We start from the raw sequence: 18239 nt of genomic DNA on the forward strand, positions 1-18239 counted from the left end.
CTTTGAGAAGCGGAGTGACCCAGTTAGGTTGGAGCAAGTGGGAAGAGCTTGGAAGAACATTGGTGTCAAAGATGGATCTGTGCTAGGGAAGAAGTTTGCCATTGCCATGCCTGCTTACCTTGGGTGGGTCAAGGATAGAGTTGGAACTTTGTTGTTACCCTATGACAGGATGGAGCCATTGCAAGAACAACCACCTTTGATACATTCTGAGAATGTGCCCGCTGAGTACTACAAACGAGCTTTAATGGAGAATCGCCAGTTGAAAGAGAAGGAACAAGATACCCAGATGGAGCTTTACAAAGCCAAAGCTGATAAGTTGAACTTGGCTCATCAACTTAAAGGCGTGCAAGGTGAAGATGCTACCAGATTGAAGAGCAAGAAGAGGTCTTATGAGGAGATATAGACAATGCTGAGCGAAGAACACCATGAGCGCTTGAGGTTGCAAAGAGCGGAAGCCAATTACCAGAAGAAGATATGAGACTTGGAAAAGCAGCTTAGAGACAAAGATGTTCAGTTGAAGAAGGAAGTAGACCTAAGACATGCATCAGAGAGCCAGCTCAGAGGAGAAGTTGTGGAACTCAGGGGGCAACTGAAGGAGAAGCTCACTCCTTTACCTGAGTGTTCAGAGTGTGACCTGTTGATAGACCAGTGCCAGTATCTAAAGACTCTCATTCCTGGAGGACGAATTTCTTAGCTTGTATTTGCTGTTTATTTTGAGAATCACCTCCAGGATTGTTGGATGGGATTCATTGTTGTACTCTGCTGATTTGAATCTTTGCCCGGACTATGTTGTATGATCCTTGTTGCTCATGTCTATAGATGAGATTGTTGATGTTTCACCTTGTGCTCATCATCCTATGTAGGTTGCTTCCTTGTTGTTTGTATTGCAGGTTTCCATCTCTTAAAAAATGGAGGAGGCTCTTGAATGCCTGAGAAATGGATATATCATATGCATCATACGCATCATAAGCATCATACACATATCATTCTTGCATTACAGGTGTTCTTGAACGAGACTTCTCACTCTGGTTCCTGTTTTAGGCAGGATTGCTGATCGTCGTCCGCATCGCTATGCTACCAGACTGAATCAATAGAGAAGTATGGACCAAGTTCAAGCTGAATTGGCAGAGATGAGGGCTAACATGGCCCAATTCATGACCATGATGCAAGGAGTTGTTCAAGGGCAAGAGGAGTTGCGTGCCTTAGCCCAGAGACAGGAAGTTGTGATTCCTCCGGTCCACCGTGCTTCACCAGAGGGAGTCCCGGTTAATGATAATGTTGTTGCTGCTACTATTCCCGTCAACAACTATGCCGTGGGTGATGAATTGAGGGGTATCAGGATTAATGGACAACCTCTTGCTGCAGAGACCGTCAATGTCAGAGCAACCCGTGCTCCGGTTCGCCATCCTGCTCCGTTAGTTGACAGGCAGGAAGACATGTTTACTCTTTTCAGTGAGGATGATGAAGTTGTAAGAGTTGAAGAGAGGGATAGGAAGGTTGATGCCCTAGCTGAGAAGATCCGGGCCATGGAGTGTCAGAACTCTTTGGGATTTGATGTAACCAATATGGGTCTAGTTGAGGGGCTGAGAATTCCTTACAAATTCAAGGCGCCTTCTTTTGACAAATATAATGGCACTTCTTGTCCTCGCACCCACGTGCAGGCTTATTAACGAAAAATCTCCGCATACACTGACGACGAAAAGATGTGGATGTACTTTTTCCAGGATAGCTTGTCTGGAGCTTCCTTGGACTGGTACATGGAGCTGAAGAGAGAATCCATTAGAAGCTGGAAAGATTTGGAGGAAGCCTTCTTGAGGCAGTATAAACACAATATGGATATGGCTCCGAGCAGAACCCAACTGCAGAGTCTGTTCCAGAAGTCTGGAGAAAGCTTCAAGGAGTACGCCCAGAGATGGCGTGAGTTAGCTGCAAGGGTGCAACCTCCTATATTGGAGAGAGAGCTGACCGACATGTTTATCGGAACACTGCAGGGGGTGTTCATGGACCGTATGGGAAGCTGCCCGTTCGGTAGTTTTTCTGATATGGTCATTTGTGGAGAGAGGACCGAGAGCCTTATTAAAGCAGGGAAGATTCAAGATGCTGGTTCTTCATCTTCCAGTTCAAAGAAGCCATTTTCTGGGGCACCACGAAGGAGAGAGGGGGAGACTAATGTTGTGCACCATCGGAGGAATGTGAACAGAGGGCAGTACCGTCAGGTTGCTGCTGTGACTATCCCAGCACCCCAAACTCAACCTCAACAACAACAATAGAGAGCACCACAGCAACAACAACAGAGAGCACCACAGCAACAACAACAGAGAGCACCACAGCAACAACAACAGAGAGCACCACCACAACAACAACAGCAACGCCCATTTCAGCCAAGGCAGAGAATGCCTGAGCGTCATTTTGATCCGCTACCAATGACATATGCTGAGTTGCTTCCCGAACTGCTCAGATTGAAATTTGTTGAGCTTCGCACCATGGCGCTGTTGACAAGAATTCCTGCTGGGTATGATGCCAACTTCCGTTGTGACTTCCATTCTGGTGCTCCGGGGCATCATATTGAGAACTGTCGGGCTTTTCACCATAAGGTCCAGGATTTGATTGACGCCAAAACAATCAACTTTGCTCCTGTTCTGAATGTTGTGAACAACCCTATGACTCAACATGGTGGGCCCAGGGTAAACAATGTGGAAGAGGGGGAAGCTGGGGATCTGGTGGTCAATGTTGATGAGGTTCAGACGTCGTTGCTAGTGGTAAAAGAACGTCTGCTGAAAGGGGGAGTGTTCTCGGGCTGTGATGAGGGCTGTTCAGACTGTGAGGATTCAGAGAATGGTTGTGAAAAGGTGAGGAAAGGTATCCAGGATTTGATGGATGAGGGTTGCCTCCAGTTTAGTCGGGCTGTGAAGATCGTGGGGTGGTGTCAACTGTCACCATTTACTTTAAACCGTCCGAGGGTCCTGGACGTGCCCCAAGAACTGCTAGTACACCAATAACTACTAGTACCCTTGTTACCATATCTGCACCAGTAACTGTTGGTACTCCTACTACTATTGTTGCTTCTAATAGAAGACCTGTTGAGAGCAGTAGGGCGGTCCCATGGAAGTATGATAATGCTTTCCGAAACAACAGAAGGTCAGGAAGTCAGATCAGACCGGTGAATCAGGCTCCAATAACAATTGGTGTGCCAGTTAGAGCTCCAGTAACTGTTGGTCCGGCTGTGGACAATGTGGGAGGACCTGGGGGTTTTACTAGAAGTGGGCGTCTGTTTGCACCACAGACTTTGAGAGATAGAAATGCTGAGGCTCTTGCCAAAGCAAAGGGAAAGCAAGTTGTGGTGGAAGAAGGACCTGTGCAAAAGGAAGTACCAGAGGGTTCATTTGAGAAAGATGTGGAGGAGTTCATGAAGATCATCAAGAATAGTGATTATAAGATTGTGGATCAGCTGAATCAAACTCCCTCTAAAATCTCTATCCTTTCTCTGCTGTTGTGTTCTGAGGCACACCGTAACGCCTTGCTGAAAATGTTGAATCTGGCTTACGTACCTCAGGAGATTTCTGTCAATCAACTTGAGGGTGTTATTGCGAATGTGAGCACAAGACATGGTTTGGGGTTCACAGATTTGGATTTGACGCCTGAAGGTCGCAATCACAACAAAGCCCTGCATATCACCATGGAATGCAAAGGTGCGGTGTTGTCGCATGTGTTGGTGGATACTGGCTCTTCCTTGAATGTGTTGCCCAAGAAGATTTTGAGCAAGATTGATGTTGAAGGGGTTGTCCTCACTCCGAGTGATCTCATCGTCCGTGCTTTCGATGGGTCCAAGCGATCAGTATTCGGTAAAGTCACCTTGCCCGTGAAGATAGGCCCAGAGGTGTTTGATATTGTCTTCTATGTGATGGATATTCAACCAGCATATAGTTGTTTATTGGGGCGTCCCTGGATGCATGGGGTTGGAGCAGTGTCGTCGACTCTCCATCAGAAGTTGAAGTATGTCTGGAATGGTCAGGTTGTGATTGTGTGCGGCGAGGAGGACATTCTTGTGAGTCATATATCTTCCTTCAAGTATGTGGAGATGGATGGCGAGATTCATGAAACGCTGTGCCAGGCTTTTGAGACCATTGCCATTGAGAGGGTGGCTTTTGCTGAGCAGAAGAAGCCAAGTGCCTCAATTGCTTCCTACAAGCAGGCCTTGGAGGTGGTCAGCTTTGGTGATGCAGAAGGCTGGGGCAAGATGGTTGACCTGCCCGTCAAAGAAAATAAATTCGGTATTGGTTACCAGCCGCTTCTGTCAGAGCAGGGTGTTCAGAAAGGGCCGAGTTCCTTCACCAGCGCTGGGTTGATGAACCATGGTGACGTCTTTGCAGCCGGTAGTGAAGACGGAGACAGTGACTGTGATCTGGACAACTGGGTGCGCCTGTGTGCTCCAGGGGAGATGGTGAATAATTTGACGGCCGAAGAAATAGTCCAAGTTACTCTTCAGACAGAGTAATTTTCTTTTGTTTTTTCGTTCTGCACAAACCCTACGCTCTTCCCGGGGCGTAGTGGTTCATTGTAGGGCCTCATCATGTTTTGAAATGATTATCATTAATAAAGGACGTTTTGCAAACAAATTTGTGCTCATTGTCTTTCTGTTTTTGTTTTCGTTTTTCAAAACAATAAAAATGGCAATGTTTTTTGTTTTTGTGACTTTCTTGAACTCTTTTCTAAAATAAAGCATTAAACGTGCAGAATTGATCTCGCGGACTCCATTAAAAACAATTCTGTTATGGCTCGGTATGATTTCGATAATCCCATTTACCAAGCTGAAGAGGAGAGTGAAGAAGATTTTGAACTCCCCAAAGAATTGGTCAGATTATTGAAGCAGGAGGAAAGGGTCATCCAACCTCATCAGGAGGAGTTGGAGATTGGTAACCTTGGTACTGAGGACGCCAGGAAGGAGATCAAGATCGGGGCTGCTTTAGAGGAATCTGTCAAGAGAGGGTTGATTGAGATGCTACGAGAATATGTGGAGATATTCGCATGGTCGTATCAAGATATGCCTGGGTTGGATACAGATATTGTGGTGCACAGGCTACCTCTCAAAGAAGATTGTCCTTCGGTAAAGCAGAAGCTTCGCAGAACTAGTCCTGATATGGCTGTCAAGATCAAAGAGGAGGTTCAGAAGCAGTGGGATGCGGGTTTTCTGGCAATTACCAACTATCCCCCGTGGGTGGCCAACATCGTACCCGTGCCGAAGAAGGATGGTAAAGTCTGGATGTGTGTCGACTACCGGGATTTAAACAGAGCCAGTCCGAAGGATGACTTCCCATTACCTCACATTGATGTATTGGTTGATAACACTGCTCAATCTTTGGTTTTCTCTTTCATGGATGGATTCTCTGGCTATAATCAGATTAAGATGGCGCCAGAAGACATGGAAAAGACGACATTCATTACACCTTGGGGCATGTTTTGCTATAACGTGATGCCATTTGGGCTGAAGAATGTCGGTGCTACCTACCAGAGGGCTATGACTACTCTCTTTCATGACATGATGCATAAAGAAATTGAAGTATACGTGGATGACATGATTGCGAAGTCTCAGACAAAAGAGGAGCACCTGGTAAACTTGCAGAAGTTGTTTGAAAGACTGAGAAAGTTCAAACTGAGGCTGAACCCAAACAAGTGTACGTTTGGGGTGAGATCCGGGAAGCTGTTAGGCTTCATTGTCAGTGAGAAAGGAATTGAGGTCGATCCAGCGAAAGTCAAAGCTATTCAAGAAATGCCTGAACCAAAAACGGAAAAGCAGGTCCGTGGGTTTTTAGGGAGACTGAATTACATTGCACGGTTCATATCTCGCTTAACAGCCACGTGCGAACCGATATTCAAATTGCTGAGAAAAGATCAAGCGATCAGGTGGAACGATGACTGTCAAAAAGCTTTTGATAAGATAAAAGAGTATTTGCAGAAACCTCCAATCCTTATACCTCCAGTTCCTGGGAGGCCTCTGATAATGTACCTTTCAGTGACTGAGAATTCGATGGGGTGTGTATTGGGACAGCATGACGAGTCTGGTCGAAAAGAGCATGCTATATACTACCTTAGCAAAAAGTTTACCGACTGTGAAATAAGATATTCGCAGCTCGAGAAAACTTGTTGTGCTTTGGCATGGGCTGCTCGCCGACTGAGACAGTATATGTTGAACCATACTACCTTGTTGATTTCTAAGATGGATCCAGTGAAGTACATCTTTGAAAAGCCGACTCTCACCGGACGTGTGGCTCGTTGGCAGATGATCTTGACTGAGTATGATATCCAGTACACATCGCAGAAGGCCATCAAAGGTAGTATTCTGTCAGACTACCTTGTCGAGCAACCGATTGAGGACTATCAGCCGATGATGTTTGAATTCCCTGATGAAGACATCATGTATCTAAAGATGAAAGATTGTGAAGAGCCTCTTGTCGAGGAAGGACCGGATCCTGATGACAAGTGGACACTGATGTTTGATGGGGCGGTTAATGTGAATGGAAACGGTGTTGGGGCAGTACTTACCAATCCTAAAGGTGCACACTTACCTTTTTCTGCCAGACTGACTTTTGAGGTAACCAACAACGAAGCTGAGTACGAAGCTTGTATCATGGGGATTGAAGAAGCCATCGATCTAAGGATCAAAACTCTGGACATTTATGGAGATTCCGCTCTAGTGATTAACCAAGTCAATGGAGACTGGAATACTCATCAGCCGCATTTGATTCCTTACAGAGATTATACCAGAAGGATCCTGACTTTCTTTAAGACAGTGAAGTTGTATCATGTCCCCCGAGATGAAAATCAGATGGCTGATGCCTTGGCTACTTTGTCTTCTATGATCAAAGTTCATTGGTGGAATCATGTGCCACATGTTGTTGTGAATCGACTCGAGAGGCCTGCGTATGTGTTTGCAGCCGAGTCTGTTGTGGATGAGAAGCCGTGGTACTATGACATTAAGAATTTCCTCAAGAGTCAGGAGTATCCTGAAGGAGCGTCGAAGAATGACAAGAAAACCCTGAGAAGGCTAGCTGGAAGCTTTTATTTGAATCAGGATGATGTGTTGTACAAGAGAAACTTTGACATGGTTCTGCTCAGATGCGTGGATAGACACGAAGCAGCCATGTTGATGCAGGAAGTGCACGAGGGATCTTTTGGTACCCATGCTGGTGGTCATGCAATGTCCAAGAAGTTGTTGAGAGCCGGTTATTATTGGATGACTATGGAATCCGATTGTTTCAAATACGCTCGGAAGTGCCATAAATGTCAGATCTATGCAGATAAGGTGCACGTACCACCAAGCCCTTTGAATGTCATGAATTCACCTTGGCCATTCGCAATGTGGGGCATAGATATGATTGGGAAGATTGAACCTACTGCTTCTAATGGACATCGCTTCATCCTGGTTGCGATTGATTACTTCACCAAGTGGGTGGAAGCAGCTTCCTATGCCAATGTTACCAAGCAAGTGGTTGCCCGGTTCATTAAGAAAGAGATTATCTGTCGTTATGGAGTTCCTGAGAGAATCATTACTGATAATGGTTCGAATCTCAATAACAAGATGATGAAGGAGCTTTGCAGAGTTTTTAAGATCGAACACCACAATTCTTCTCCTTACAGACCAAAGATGAATGGTGCTGTAGAGGCGGCAAATAAGAATATTAAGAAGATTGTGCAGAAGATGGTCGTAACGTACAAGGATTGGCATGAGATGCTGCCTTTCGCTTTGCATGGGTATCGTACCTCAGTACGTACGTCGACCGGGGCAACCCCTTACTCCCTTGTGTATGGTATGGAGGCAGTCCTACCTGTTGAAGTGGAGATTCCTTCTCTGAGAGTCCTGTTGGATGTCAAGCTGGACGAAGCTGAGTGGATTCGAACAAGGTTTAACGAGTTGAGCCTTATCTAAGAGAGGCGGTTAGCAGTTGTGTGCCATGGGCAATTGTATCAGAAAAGGATGAAGAAAGCCTTTGATCAGAAAGTGCGTCCTCGAAGCTATCAGACAGGTGATTTGGTTTTGAAGAGGATCCTTCCTCCCAGTACAGATAACAGGGGCAAGTGGACTCCGAATTACGAAGGTCCATATGTTGTTAAGAAGGTTTTCTCTGGTGGAGCCTTGATGCTTACAACTATGGATGGTGAAGATTTTCCATCCCCTGTGAACTCAGATGTAGTCAAAAAATACTTCACATAAATTGACCCGCTGGACAAAAAGAATAAAAGAGTCCAGGCAAAAAAGGACATCCCGGCGAACCAAAAAAAAAGAGAAAAGGTTCGGGCAAAAGGTAGGGATAAAGAATAAAAAATATGTACACCCGGTAAGTCGAAAACCCGCAAGGGCGGCTTAGGCAAAAATGCGTATCCCAGTGGATTGAAAATCCGAAAGGGCGATCCAGGCAAAAGAGGGATTAAAGCGAAGACTACAGTCTGAGTTGTCTGTACTTCATCACGCTTCATCGTCTACCATATCGAAGGATATGACCAGTCCAATCATTCTTCTCAGAAAGCAAGGAATTTGGGGGAAATTAAGGACATACGAGTCATAACAGAATTGGGAAATAGTGGATGCCGTATTCACATTGCCATTAGAATAGATTTTTCCTTTTGTGCGCAATTACCTCTTTCTAGGAATTGCTTCCTGATGTATTCGCCTTCATAAGCCCATTTTCAATCAATAAAAAGTCGTTATTCAGTTAAATTGATCTCCTGTTTTTTTATTTTTACTGTCTTGTTTGCAAAAACGTCCGAATTGTTGATATACATTGCATCTAAAAAACATGAAGGCTATACAATAACGTGCAGAAAGATGAAACATTTGAAAATCATTTTTGAATGTTGAGTACACCTGGGTGTATCTTGTCCATACAATCCCTTGGGGCATGTATGTCTTGCTGTTTTGCAGGTTATTACCTTTGATTCCTGGCTGGAGCAGATGAGCCACGGTTTGTTCGGAAGTGTTTCAACACTGTCCGGTGGTGTGAGAAGTTGGGTTGTCTAAAGCAGGTTCAGGATTTGTCTCTCTGGCATATTCGAGATCAGGGATTCACCAACAGGGTTGATGACCTATCCCCAGCTAGTCTGAAAACTATTAGAGTTGTTCTTCCCCGGCAGAGGCGTCTGTGGGTAGTATGCCCCTCAGCAGCAGGTTCAAAGGCTACCCTATCCCCAGTTAGTCTGAAGACTGTTAGTCCCCACTGAGTCTGAAGGTTGCCGTTTCCCCAGCAGTGGTGCCTGTGGGTAGCTTGTTCCTCAACAGTCGGGTATGAAGTACTGTAATCCTCAGCAGGTTCGTGAATGCCTTTCCCCAGCAGGGTTGTGAATGTTTTCCCCGGCAAGTCTGAAGTGGACAGTCTTCCCAGCGGAGTTTGTGTTGATGGTTTTCCCGAGTGACCCCAAGCGGATCGAGTTCGGTGAAAATTTTCCCCAGTAGGATTAATCCTGCTTGTGAGTGGGCAGTTATCCCCAGTGGAAGTGAGCATTGGTTATTTCCCCTAGAGGAGTCTCCAAGTGAATTGGATTCAGTGAAAGTTGTCCCCGGTGGGGTTTATCCTTTCTCCAGCAGCAGTGTTATTCCCCAGCACGTTTGAGAGGTTGGTGTGTTCCCTAGACAGAGTCTCCCCAGTTGACTTGGTTTCTCTGCCGTCCCCAGAGTATCAGATCAGCAAAGCACCCCCAGCAGTGCGTCTCCTCACAGAGTTGAAGGATCAAATCAGAATTGTGTGCCCAGCGAAGCGATCATTTGCTTCCCCGACAGGAGTTTTCTCCATTTGCATCTTACATGTAGTAGTCATTGCATCCTCAAATCGCGTAGCATTTCCATTCAATATGGAGCATTACGCTATAGAAAAACTCAAACATATGCATACATGTGTTAAACCGGATTGGACCATATCCCCAGCAGAGATGGATCATCTTTCAACATCTGAACGACACATTTGCAGTAGTTGCTCCCGACAGCATTCAGAATTGACAACCCCCCAGAGAGGTTTATTTCCTCACCTGCAGGTGAAAGGAAAGCTTGACTCTCCAGCGTAGTCCCCGACAAGTGTGTGGCCTTGTCCTGACATATGTAGATGTCATCCTTGCGATACCCGTGAGTGTCGTGTTGATCCCCGTGTGGGACCTTCCTTTTTTGGTGTCAGGAGACATCATCGTTCGATGTCCGTAACATCGAGTTCTTTCTTCCTATTCATTGTCTTTCGATGTCTAGTCGTGGTTTCCTTCTCCCATTCATCCGTTGATGTCTGGTCGAGCTTTTCCTATTCGTCCGTTGACGTCTAGTCGTGGTTTCTTTATTCCTATTCATCGTCTTTCAATGTCTAGTCGTGGTTTCTTTCTCCCATTCACCCATTGATGTCTGGTCGAGCTTTTCCAATTCGTCCGTTGACGTATAGTCGTGGTTTCTTTCTCCCATTCATCCGTTGATGTCTGGTCGAGCTTTTCCCATTCATCCGTTGATGTCTGGTCGAGTTATTCCTATTCGTCAGTTGGCGTCTAGTCGTGGTTTCTTTATTCCTATTCATCGTCTTTCGATGTCTAGTCGTGGTTTCTTTCTCCCATTCATCCGTTGATGTCTGGTCGAGCTTTTCCTATTCGTCCGTTGACGTCTAGTCGTGGTTTCTTTCTTCCATTCGTCCGTTGATGTCTGGTCGAGCTTTTCCCATTCGTCCGTTGATGTTTGGTCGAGCTTTTCCTATTCGTCCGTTGACGTCTAGTCGTGGTTTCTTTATTCCTATTCATCGTCTTTCGATGTCTAGTCGTGGTTTCTTTCTCCCATTCATCCGTTGATGTCTGGTCAAGCTTTTCCTATTCGTCCGTTGACGTCTAGTCGTGGTTTCTTTCTCCCATTCATCCGTTGATGTCTGGTCGAGCTTTTCCCATTCGTCCGTTGATGTCTGGTCGAGTTATTCCTATTCGTCAGTTGGCGTCTAGTCGTGGTTTCTTTATTCCTATTCATCGTCTTTCGATGTCTAGTCGTGGTTCCTTTCTCCCATCCATCCGTTGATGTCTGGTCGAGTCCTTCCCATTCATCTTCTTTCGATGTCTGGTCGTGGTCCCTTCTTCCGATAAAAATCAAAATCCCTAGTAGAGTCGTCGGTAAACGTCTTGTCTGGTCCAGTGATAAATATCAAAATCCCCAGTGGAAGCTGCCATTGGTGAACATTCCTTTCTATGATCATCCCCGGTAGAGTGCAAATTTCTACGGTTCTTTTGATATTCAATCCCTGTTTACCTTGAAGGTCTGACAGCCGTTGCTCTCATCTGTTCAGGTTCCTAGTTGATTGAATAGGGGCAGCTGTAGTACCTCAAATTTTCACCCCCCATTTGTAAAATCATTTCATTTTTAGGTCATTAACATTGCATTTAACATTGCATAGTACCTTGCATCTTATCAGTCAAGACTGGCATCAGGAGAATTCCTCAGTGCAAGAGACCAAGGTTTTCCATGAGATAAAGGCCCTATGGTTGTTCGAGAGAGCTTATGTGAACCCAAGGTTCATTTTGATGCAATTTGGCCAAGTGTTGAAAGCTCAAAGTCCACATTGCAGTTTCAGGTCATTTGGGGCCCATAAAAGTCAACTGCAAAGTCAACTGAGGGCTAGGAGGTGGAGAATTGGTTAGAGACACTCCATTTATGTTCAAAATAGGTTTATTCAACATGTCAAACATATACCTTGAATATTTTGAAGCCAGATCAAAAGTTTCCAAAAATGGAAAGTGACCTGTAATTTCAAGTTTTCAAAAATGGCAAGTTTTTGGACCAACTTCAACTCAACTTTCCAACATCAAAGAAGCTTCAAATGAAATTTTGTCCAACATGAAAGTTTAAGATCTTTCTCTGCCATTTCCAAAAAGTTCAAGATCATGAGCATCTGATGAATGGTTGAGGAGATATGATCAAATCATTGCCAAGTGTGCATGGAACTTCAAAAGGGCATAACTTTTGACTCATAACTCCAATTTGAGTGGCTTTTTTTGCATTTTTCTTCTCATGACATGAACTTTCCAAATCATTCATCACATTGCATGAAAATTCATCATATGTTCATATGCATATTCATGTCCATTTTGGAGGGAAAATCATGAATTCAAAATTGGTGCATCATATGGACTTTTTAACCATTCCATTGTGTTCATAAGAGGATTTTAAGTGAAAATGCATGGCCATTGTTACTGTTCACGTAGGATTGCATGCATGGGGTGAAAAAACCAAATTTTGCATAACACCTCTTTTCTCATTAAAGTTTAATTAGCCAAGCCTAAACATGATTAGGAAATGGATTAACATGTCATATAAATAGCTAATCATAACAGAATTTTCACAATTTCACAATTCTAGATCTAGATCCAAAATTTCCCTCCAAAATTTCTCTTCTTCCAAATTCAAAAATTCTTCAAAGAACACTTGATTTTTATTGCATATTCTGGATTCTTGATCATCATTTGGTACAGATCAAGCCATTGATTGCAAAATTTGGTGAAGAATTGAGCACTTGAAGATCAAGAACATGATAATGGAGATTCATATCTAAGCTAGATCCAAGCCATTCCAAGCTTCAATTTCAACTTCAGAAGTCATTACAAAGTTGATAGAAGAGGTTTGTATGCTGCTGGACACTTGAATCTACCACTGCCATTGTTGAAGCTTCAAGAAGGTGCAATTTTTGAACCTCTTAATTATCTATTTTATGCACATAATCTTGTAGAGCGTTTCATGGTGAGAATTCTGATATAAAATTCTTGAAAAACGGATAAGAATTGAGTGAGTTACATGAGTTTAAAGTTTGGATGTTCATATCGTTTTCGCTTCGATTCACATAATCCATGATGTTTTAGGCCAAAATGATAGCAGATTCGTATTCCTCATGCCTTAACGGTTCCAATGATGTATTCATAAGTGAATTCTGGAAAAAAATGATTGAGCGTCACTGTTAATCGCCACCGTCTCCACGAAGGAGACGGTTGTTTCAGCCGCGGGCTATAGTGCCCTCCGCCGTCTGCAAGTGAATGCTAGGGCTTACTTGGCATGGCCACGCGTGCGCACAATTGGCAAAACAATAGGCCAGGGACCTTCCACGCGTGCAGGGCCTCGCTGACTGGGCTTTAAGTTAAACTCTGCGTTTTGGACAAACACGCTTCGAACCTGGCTGATGGCATTTCCAAGTTTTAATCATTTCTTTTCATTATTCTTCATATTTCAATTTTTATTTCAATATATCCATGAACTTCAAAAAATGATAAAAAAATAGAATAATAATCCAATTCACCTCCAAATTTTTTTCACATAATCCTATGAATGTCTAGAATGTTATGGTGGTGATTGTATCATTTTATCATTGCTGGAATTTGAATTGTGCTAGACTCTTTGAACATGTGTGCTTTTGTGACCTTGCTTCATTCATCCTATCATAAAATGCTCATACATGATCCAAATGCCATGAAATTTTGCATGATGATTGGTAACATGATGATGGATTTGTGTGATTTTATTTGGCATTTTTTGATATTGTCTTCACTGTTTGGGACACATGTACTTTAGGTGTGACAATTTATGTCACACAATTGGATGGTTTGCCTATGCATTTTCATTTCCATATCAATTGAACTTTGATGATGCTGATTTTTGGTATGATGATTATGTTTGATGTGTTGAATGCTCATAAAAATTTCCAGAATTGTTTGAGTCATTTCTGAATTAATGTGGAATTTTCATTCATGATGTCCAAATGTATGCTTTGAATTTGCCTTTGACTTCTCTTGCTTATTACAGGCCCTTGCTTAAGGATTTTGATTTTGTCCTTTTTGTGACATATTCTCATTTGATTAAAGATGATTCATGTTGAGTTTCAGCTTCTGTTTTGACTTTTTTTCTCCATCTTTGACCCTAGGCTTTGCCCTAGGGGTTTAGACTCACATTTGAGCTTTTGTGTTTCAGGATCAAGCCTTTAGCTCCGTGGTTGATGTTGTTTCCTCATTAGAGCTTTATTTACTGGCTTTGTTTAACTAACCTTGCTGTTTTGTAGGTTATTTGAATGATGAAACAATTTGTGTTGCTTGCACTTTGTATCTTGCTTTGTGTAGCACTGTTAATTGGGTGTCTGACCATTATTAACTGTTGGTTGTTTGTCTGGATAGAATACTGATGGTTTAGATTTTCTTACAGGTACTTTTAGCCGCTTTAACTCATTATTTGAGTTGCTTTGCTTTGCTTGTGGTTAGCATACCACCTAGGTAACTTCCTTGATCTTCATGTAGTCTGGAAGCCCTGTCATGTTACTTTGGCAGGTACCTGTCTGAAGCCCTCCTTAAGATGCAATGTTTGTGGTTGTTTATCTTTGTGCCTTGTACATTCAAAGACCTCCTAAGTGAAGAGGCATTGGCAGATAAAAGGGATGTGCAATCCATCCCCTGTTATTCAGTTGTGTCTTTCATCTTGCTCACACCATGTGTTGATGCACTTTGAATAAAAACCCAAGATCTTGTTGTGTCAGTCATGTGGAATAGAGTCCCACATTCTGGACTCCCACACTTTCATTGTTTCAAGCTCTCCCAGGCCAGGGATAAGAGCTGTGAGGTCTTACCCTCATTTCCTATTTCATCTGCTTCACCCTAACTCTCAATGTTTGGGTTAAGAGCTCCAAACACCCCTTCCAGTTGGCTTGTTTGTCGAGGTTGATTTGACCCCTTGACTAAAGCCCAGCCTTGTATGAGCCATTTGTTTGCATATAGTATGTACGCTTGCTCTCTTGTGCTTGCGTTTGCTTACTTGATTGATGTTTAGGTTAGCTTGCTTCCTGTGCGAGTTAGGAGCTGATTAGAGACCTCAACATAGGGATCGTATGCATGACAACTTCTAGGCTCGAGTCGTAGTCTCCCTAGTAGCTTGTTATCTCTCTAGTCTCTGGTTAGGATAGAAGTTCTTTCCCTGTTAAGGGGAACTACGTCGCCCTGATCCTCATACCAGATGAGGTACGTAGGCAGAAGATGAGCAGATCTCTCCGGGCGCCCTTTTTCTTTTTCAACCCCTTGTGTTGTGTGGAGTCTGACGTAAGTCCAGCGGTTGGCAGTCGGTTTCCTGTGTGGGTTTGTTTGTTTGGAGTCTGACGTAAGTCCAGCGATTGGCAGTCGGTTTCCTGTGTGTGGTTGTTTGTTCGGAGTCTGACGTAAGTCCAACGATTGGCAGTCGGTTTCCTGTTTGTGTTTTGTTTGGCGTGCGTTAGTCGAGCTACGAGTGGTCTGATTCTTTCTCTGGTTAGAGAAGATACGTATGCATAGGATGCGATATCCTAGCGAGCACATTCCCCACATCCCTTCTCCCGTCTTTCATCTGTGTTTCCTTCCAGTGTGTGTGCAGTTTTGAGTCGTTTCTTTAGCAACCTTCTTTCTATCCTTTCTGAGCGTGGATCCCATCGAGTACGATGGATGCGTAGGGGTGCTAATACCTTCCCTTCGCATAACCGACTCCCGATCCTATCAATCTCTGGTCGTGAGACCATTCCTTTCCAGGTTTACTTCGAGCGTTTCCTTTCCCTGCTTTGGGATAAATAACGCACGGTGGCGGTTCTGTGTTTCTTTTCCCGCCGGTTTTTCGCGTAATGCGACACACATACATTAGAGTAGAGGTGTTGATTGTATTGCATACATAACTACACTGGTGAATGATGATTGTTGTGGATGATTATATGTTTGATGATTGAGTGAGCTATCTTTTTTATTTTATGCACCACTAACATTTATGAATATATTCCCACACCCTGTTATTTTTGTGTTATTCTTTACCTCTGTGGTACAAATACTCAGGTAGAGGGGCCTTAATTGTTGTTGAGTTAAAGGATGGCGTAGTGGCCTTCTTCGTAGTTTATCGATTTGAGTTTATTTTAGATTCTACATGTCACTCTAATAGTGTAACACTGAAATGGTTTACCTTTCTCTTTTATGTTCTGAGAGTTTGAACTATTTGTTATTATTTAAATGAAGTTGTTTTGAATTATGAGAGAAATGATGTTTTTGAGTTCTGTTGCTATATGATAAATTATGAGTAAGATGTTTTGTGTTGAGAAAATATAACACCATTTTTTAGAAAACTATTCTACATTTTTATTAAATAAGCGTTTCGGGTTTATGGTGTTACACCACCACTCACGTCCATTGGATTGGCTAGATCTGAAGGGGGTGCGCCTGCTACGGAGGATTGTGTGTAGTTATTTCACATGGGGTATTTGAATGTTATATTCGAACATGTAAAGCATCTATAGTAGCACCCCTTACAGAATTGGTTATTATAGTCATACGTGCAAAATGCCTTTGATAGCTCCCCTGAATTTTGAAGGTGCGCAGGGCACTGTAGGGAGTTGATTGTTGTGGTCGAACGTACAAAGCGTCTTTGATAGCACCCCTGAATATTAAAGGTGCACAAGGCTAGGGGGAATTGATTGCTTTGGTCACATGTGCAAAGCATCTTTGACATAACCCTTGAACTTTGAAGGTGTGTAAGGCACTGAGGGGAATTGATTGCTTTGGTCAGATGTCCAAAGCATTTCTGACAACACCCCTGGAATCTTTACTTCGGGTATCAACTGCGTTGTTCATATCCGGGATTTGTATTGCTGAAATATCAACACAAAGAAACAAATAATTCAGCCTTTACATATTCTCATTCATAATGAACAATTATTCAGATATGCTACATAAATTTTACACATTTATATATGCATGCATGTAGACGTAAAGTATGAAATATAACCGATTGAATTTCTGCTTCTTATTTTTGTTGTCGGTTCTTTTCGTCCTTAGCCACGTCGGTGTGTGTAGAGGTTTAGGTTTTGGAGTTGCCATATAAGGCAGGTCGTGTTAATTTCCATAGAGGTGTCTTCCCCTTGATCCCTCTAGAGTGTATGGGGTATCATTTTTTCCGCTTCAAGTTTGACTCGTAAAATAGCAAGCTCTCAATGAAGGTTGTAGTACTTGAGCTTTAAGTGCATCGGTGATTCTACGACGTCCAACACTGTGGTCAAAGGACTACCCATGATGCAGTTATAAAGTCTCTTGCATGGGATTACCAGGAACGGATAGATTGGAGGTACATATCCTCTCTTACAGATACCATTAGCTCTTTGTAACCCTAGGGATGAGTGGTAGTTCCACGGAATGCTTGTAAATCCAAGATTGTATGGTATTAGGCTTCCTTTTTCTATGTCAATTTTTTCAAACAGAGAGGAGTAAAGTATGTCACATGAACTTCCCCCATCAATTAAAATCAGTGAGACGTCAAACTATCTTACGGTAGTCGTGATTATCAAGGGGAAATTTTTGTTAGAAATGCCCTCAACCTTCTCAGAGTCTTGAAACCCTAGCATAGGTCGTTCGGGGGTTTTGGATAACGAATTACCTTCGATTCTATAGACGGACATCATTTTGGAAAATTTTATTTTGACTGTACCTTTAGAGGATAGGTTCATTCGGGGAGTGTTGCAGGTGATGGCAGCAATATACAGTCGTTTGCCTTTATCGATTTCTCTTCTTTCACTGTTGGGAACTGTAACACCTCAAAATTTACCCTCCTCTTCTTGAGACTAGTTTGACACATTGCATTTCATAGTGTAGATCATTAGGCATTGCATTTTGCATATCATATGGAAATAAGAAGGTCATCCTCCAAAGTCTTTTCAAAAGATGGAGAAGGTACATGATTCAAGCCTGAGGGTCTCTATGAATTGATGATCAACCATCTAAGGGCATGGGCTTCAGTTAGGGTTTCTTGATTCTTCAAAGGTTTTGAGCATTATCTTGTTTGCAAGGATATATTAACATCATCATGGTTCTATCATCATCAAGGGTTTCAGAGTTCTTCCTCAAGTTCCTCTGAATTAGGGTTGTGACCTCTGGTCAACCCTAATCAATGTCATTCTTCCAACTAGGGTTTCTCAAAGATATGAGGTATTTGCTGGGGATGAGGATCACATGATTGTTATTAGGAGCTTACATGAGCTAGGGTTTCATTTTTGAGCAATTTCCCCAAGTGGTAGAGGCTCAAGTGGATCAAGGCATTTCAAGGTCATCTAAGGACCAAAAAGTCAAATGTGCAGTCAACTGAGGGCTATGAGGTGGGGAATGAGTTGAGACACCTCAATCATGTTCAAATGAGGTCCATTCATCATTTTAAACATTCATCTTGAAGATTCAAAGGTCATGGCAAAAGTTACCAAAAATGGAAAGTTTTTGGT

The 18239-nt window shown here is 43.1% G+C and overlaps 1 protein-coding gene across 1 annotated transcript in view; it reads left to right on the top strand.

Annotated features, from left to right (window-relative positions):
• The first annotated feature begins 2660 nt into the window (after positions 1-2660).
• LOC127094174 (uncharacterized) overlaps positions 2661-18239 on the top strand; it is a 56352-nt gene continuing 40773 nt past the window's right edge. Inside the window, exons 1-2 of the mRNA XM_051033034.1 lie at positions 2661-2849; positions 2960-3367. Of these exons, the coding sequence (XP_050888991.1) occupies positions 2661-2849; positions 2960-3367 (597 nt within the window). The remainder of the gene's footprint in view (positions 2850-2959; positions 3368-18239) is intronic.

Source organism: Lathyrus oleraceus, chromosome 6, assembly GCF_024323335.1.
Source record: "Lathyrus oleraceus cultivar Zhongwan6 chromosome 6, CAAS_Psat_ZW6_1.0, whole genome shotgun sequence".
Lineage (NCBI taxonomy): Eukaryota > Viridiplantae > Streptophyta > Magnoliopsida > Fabales > Fabaceae > Lathyrus > Lathyrus oleraceus.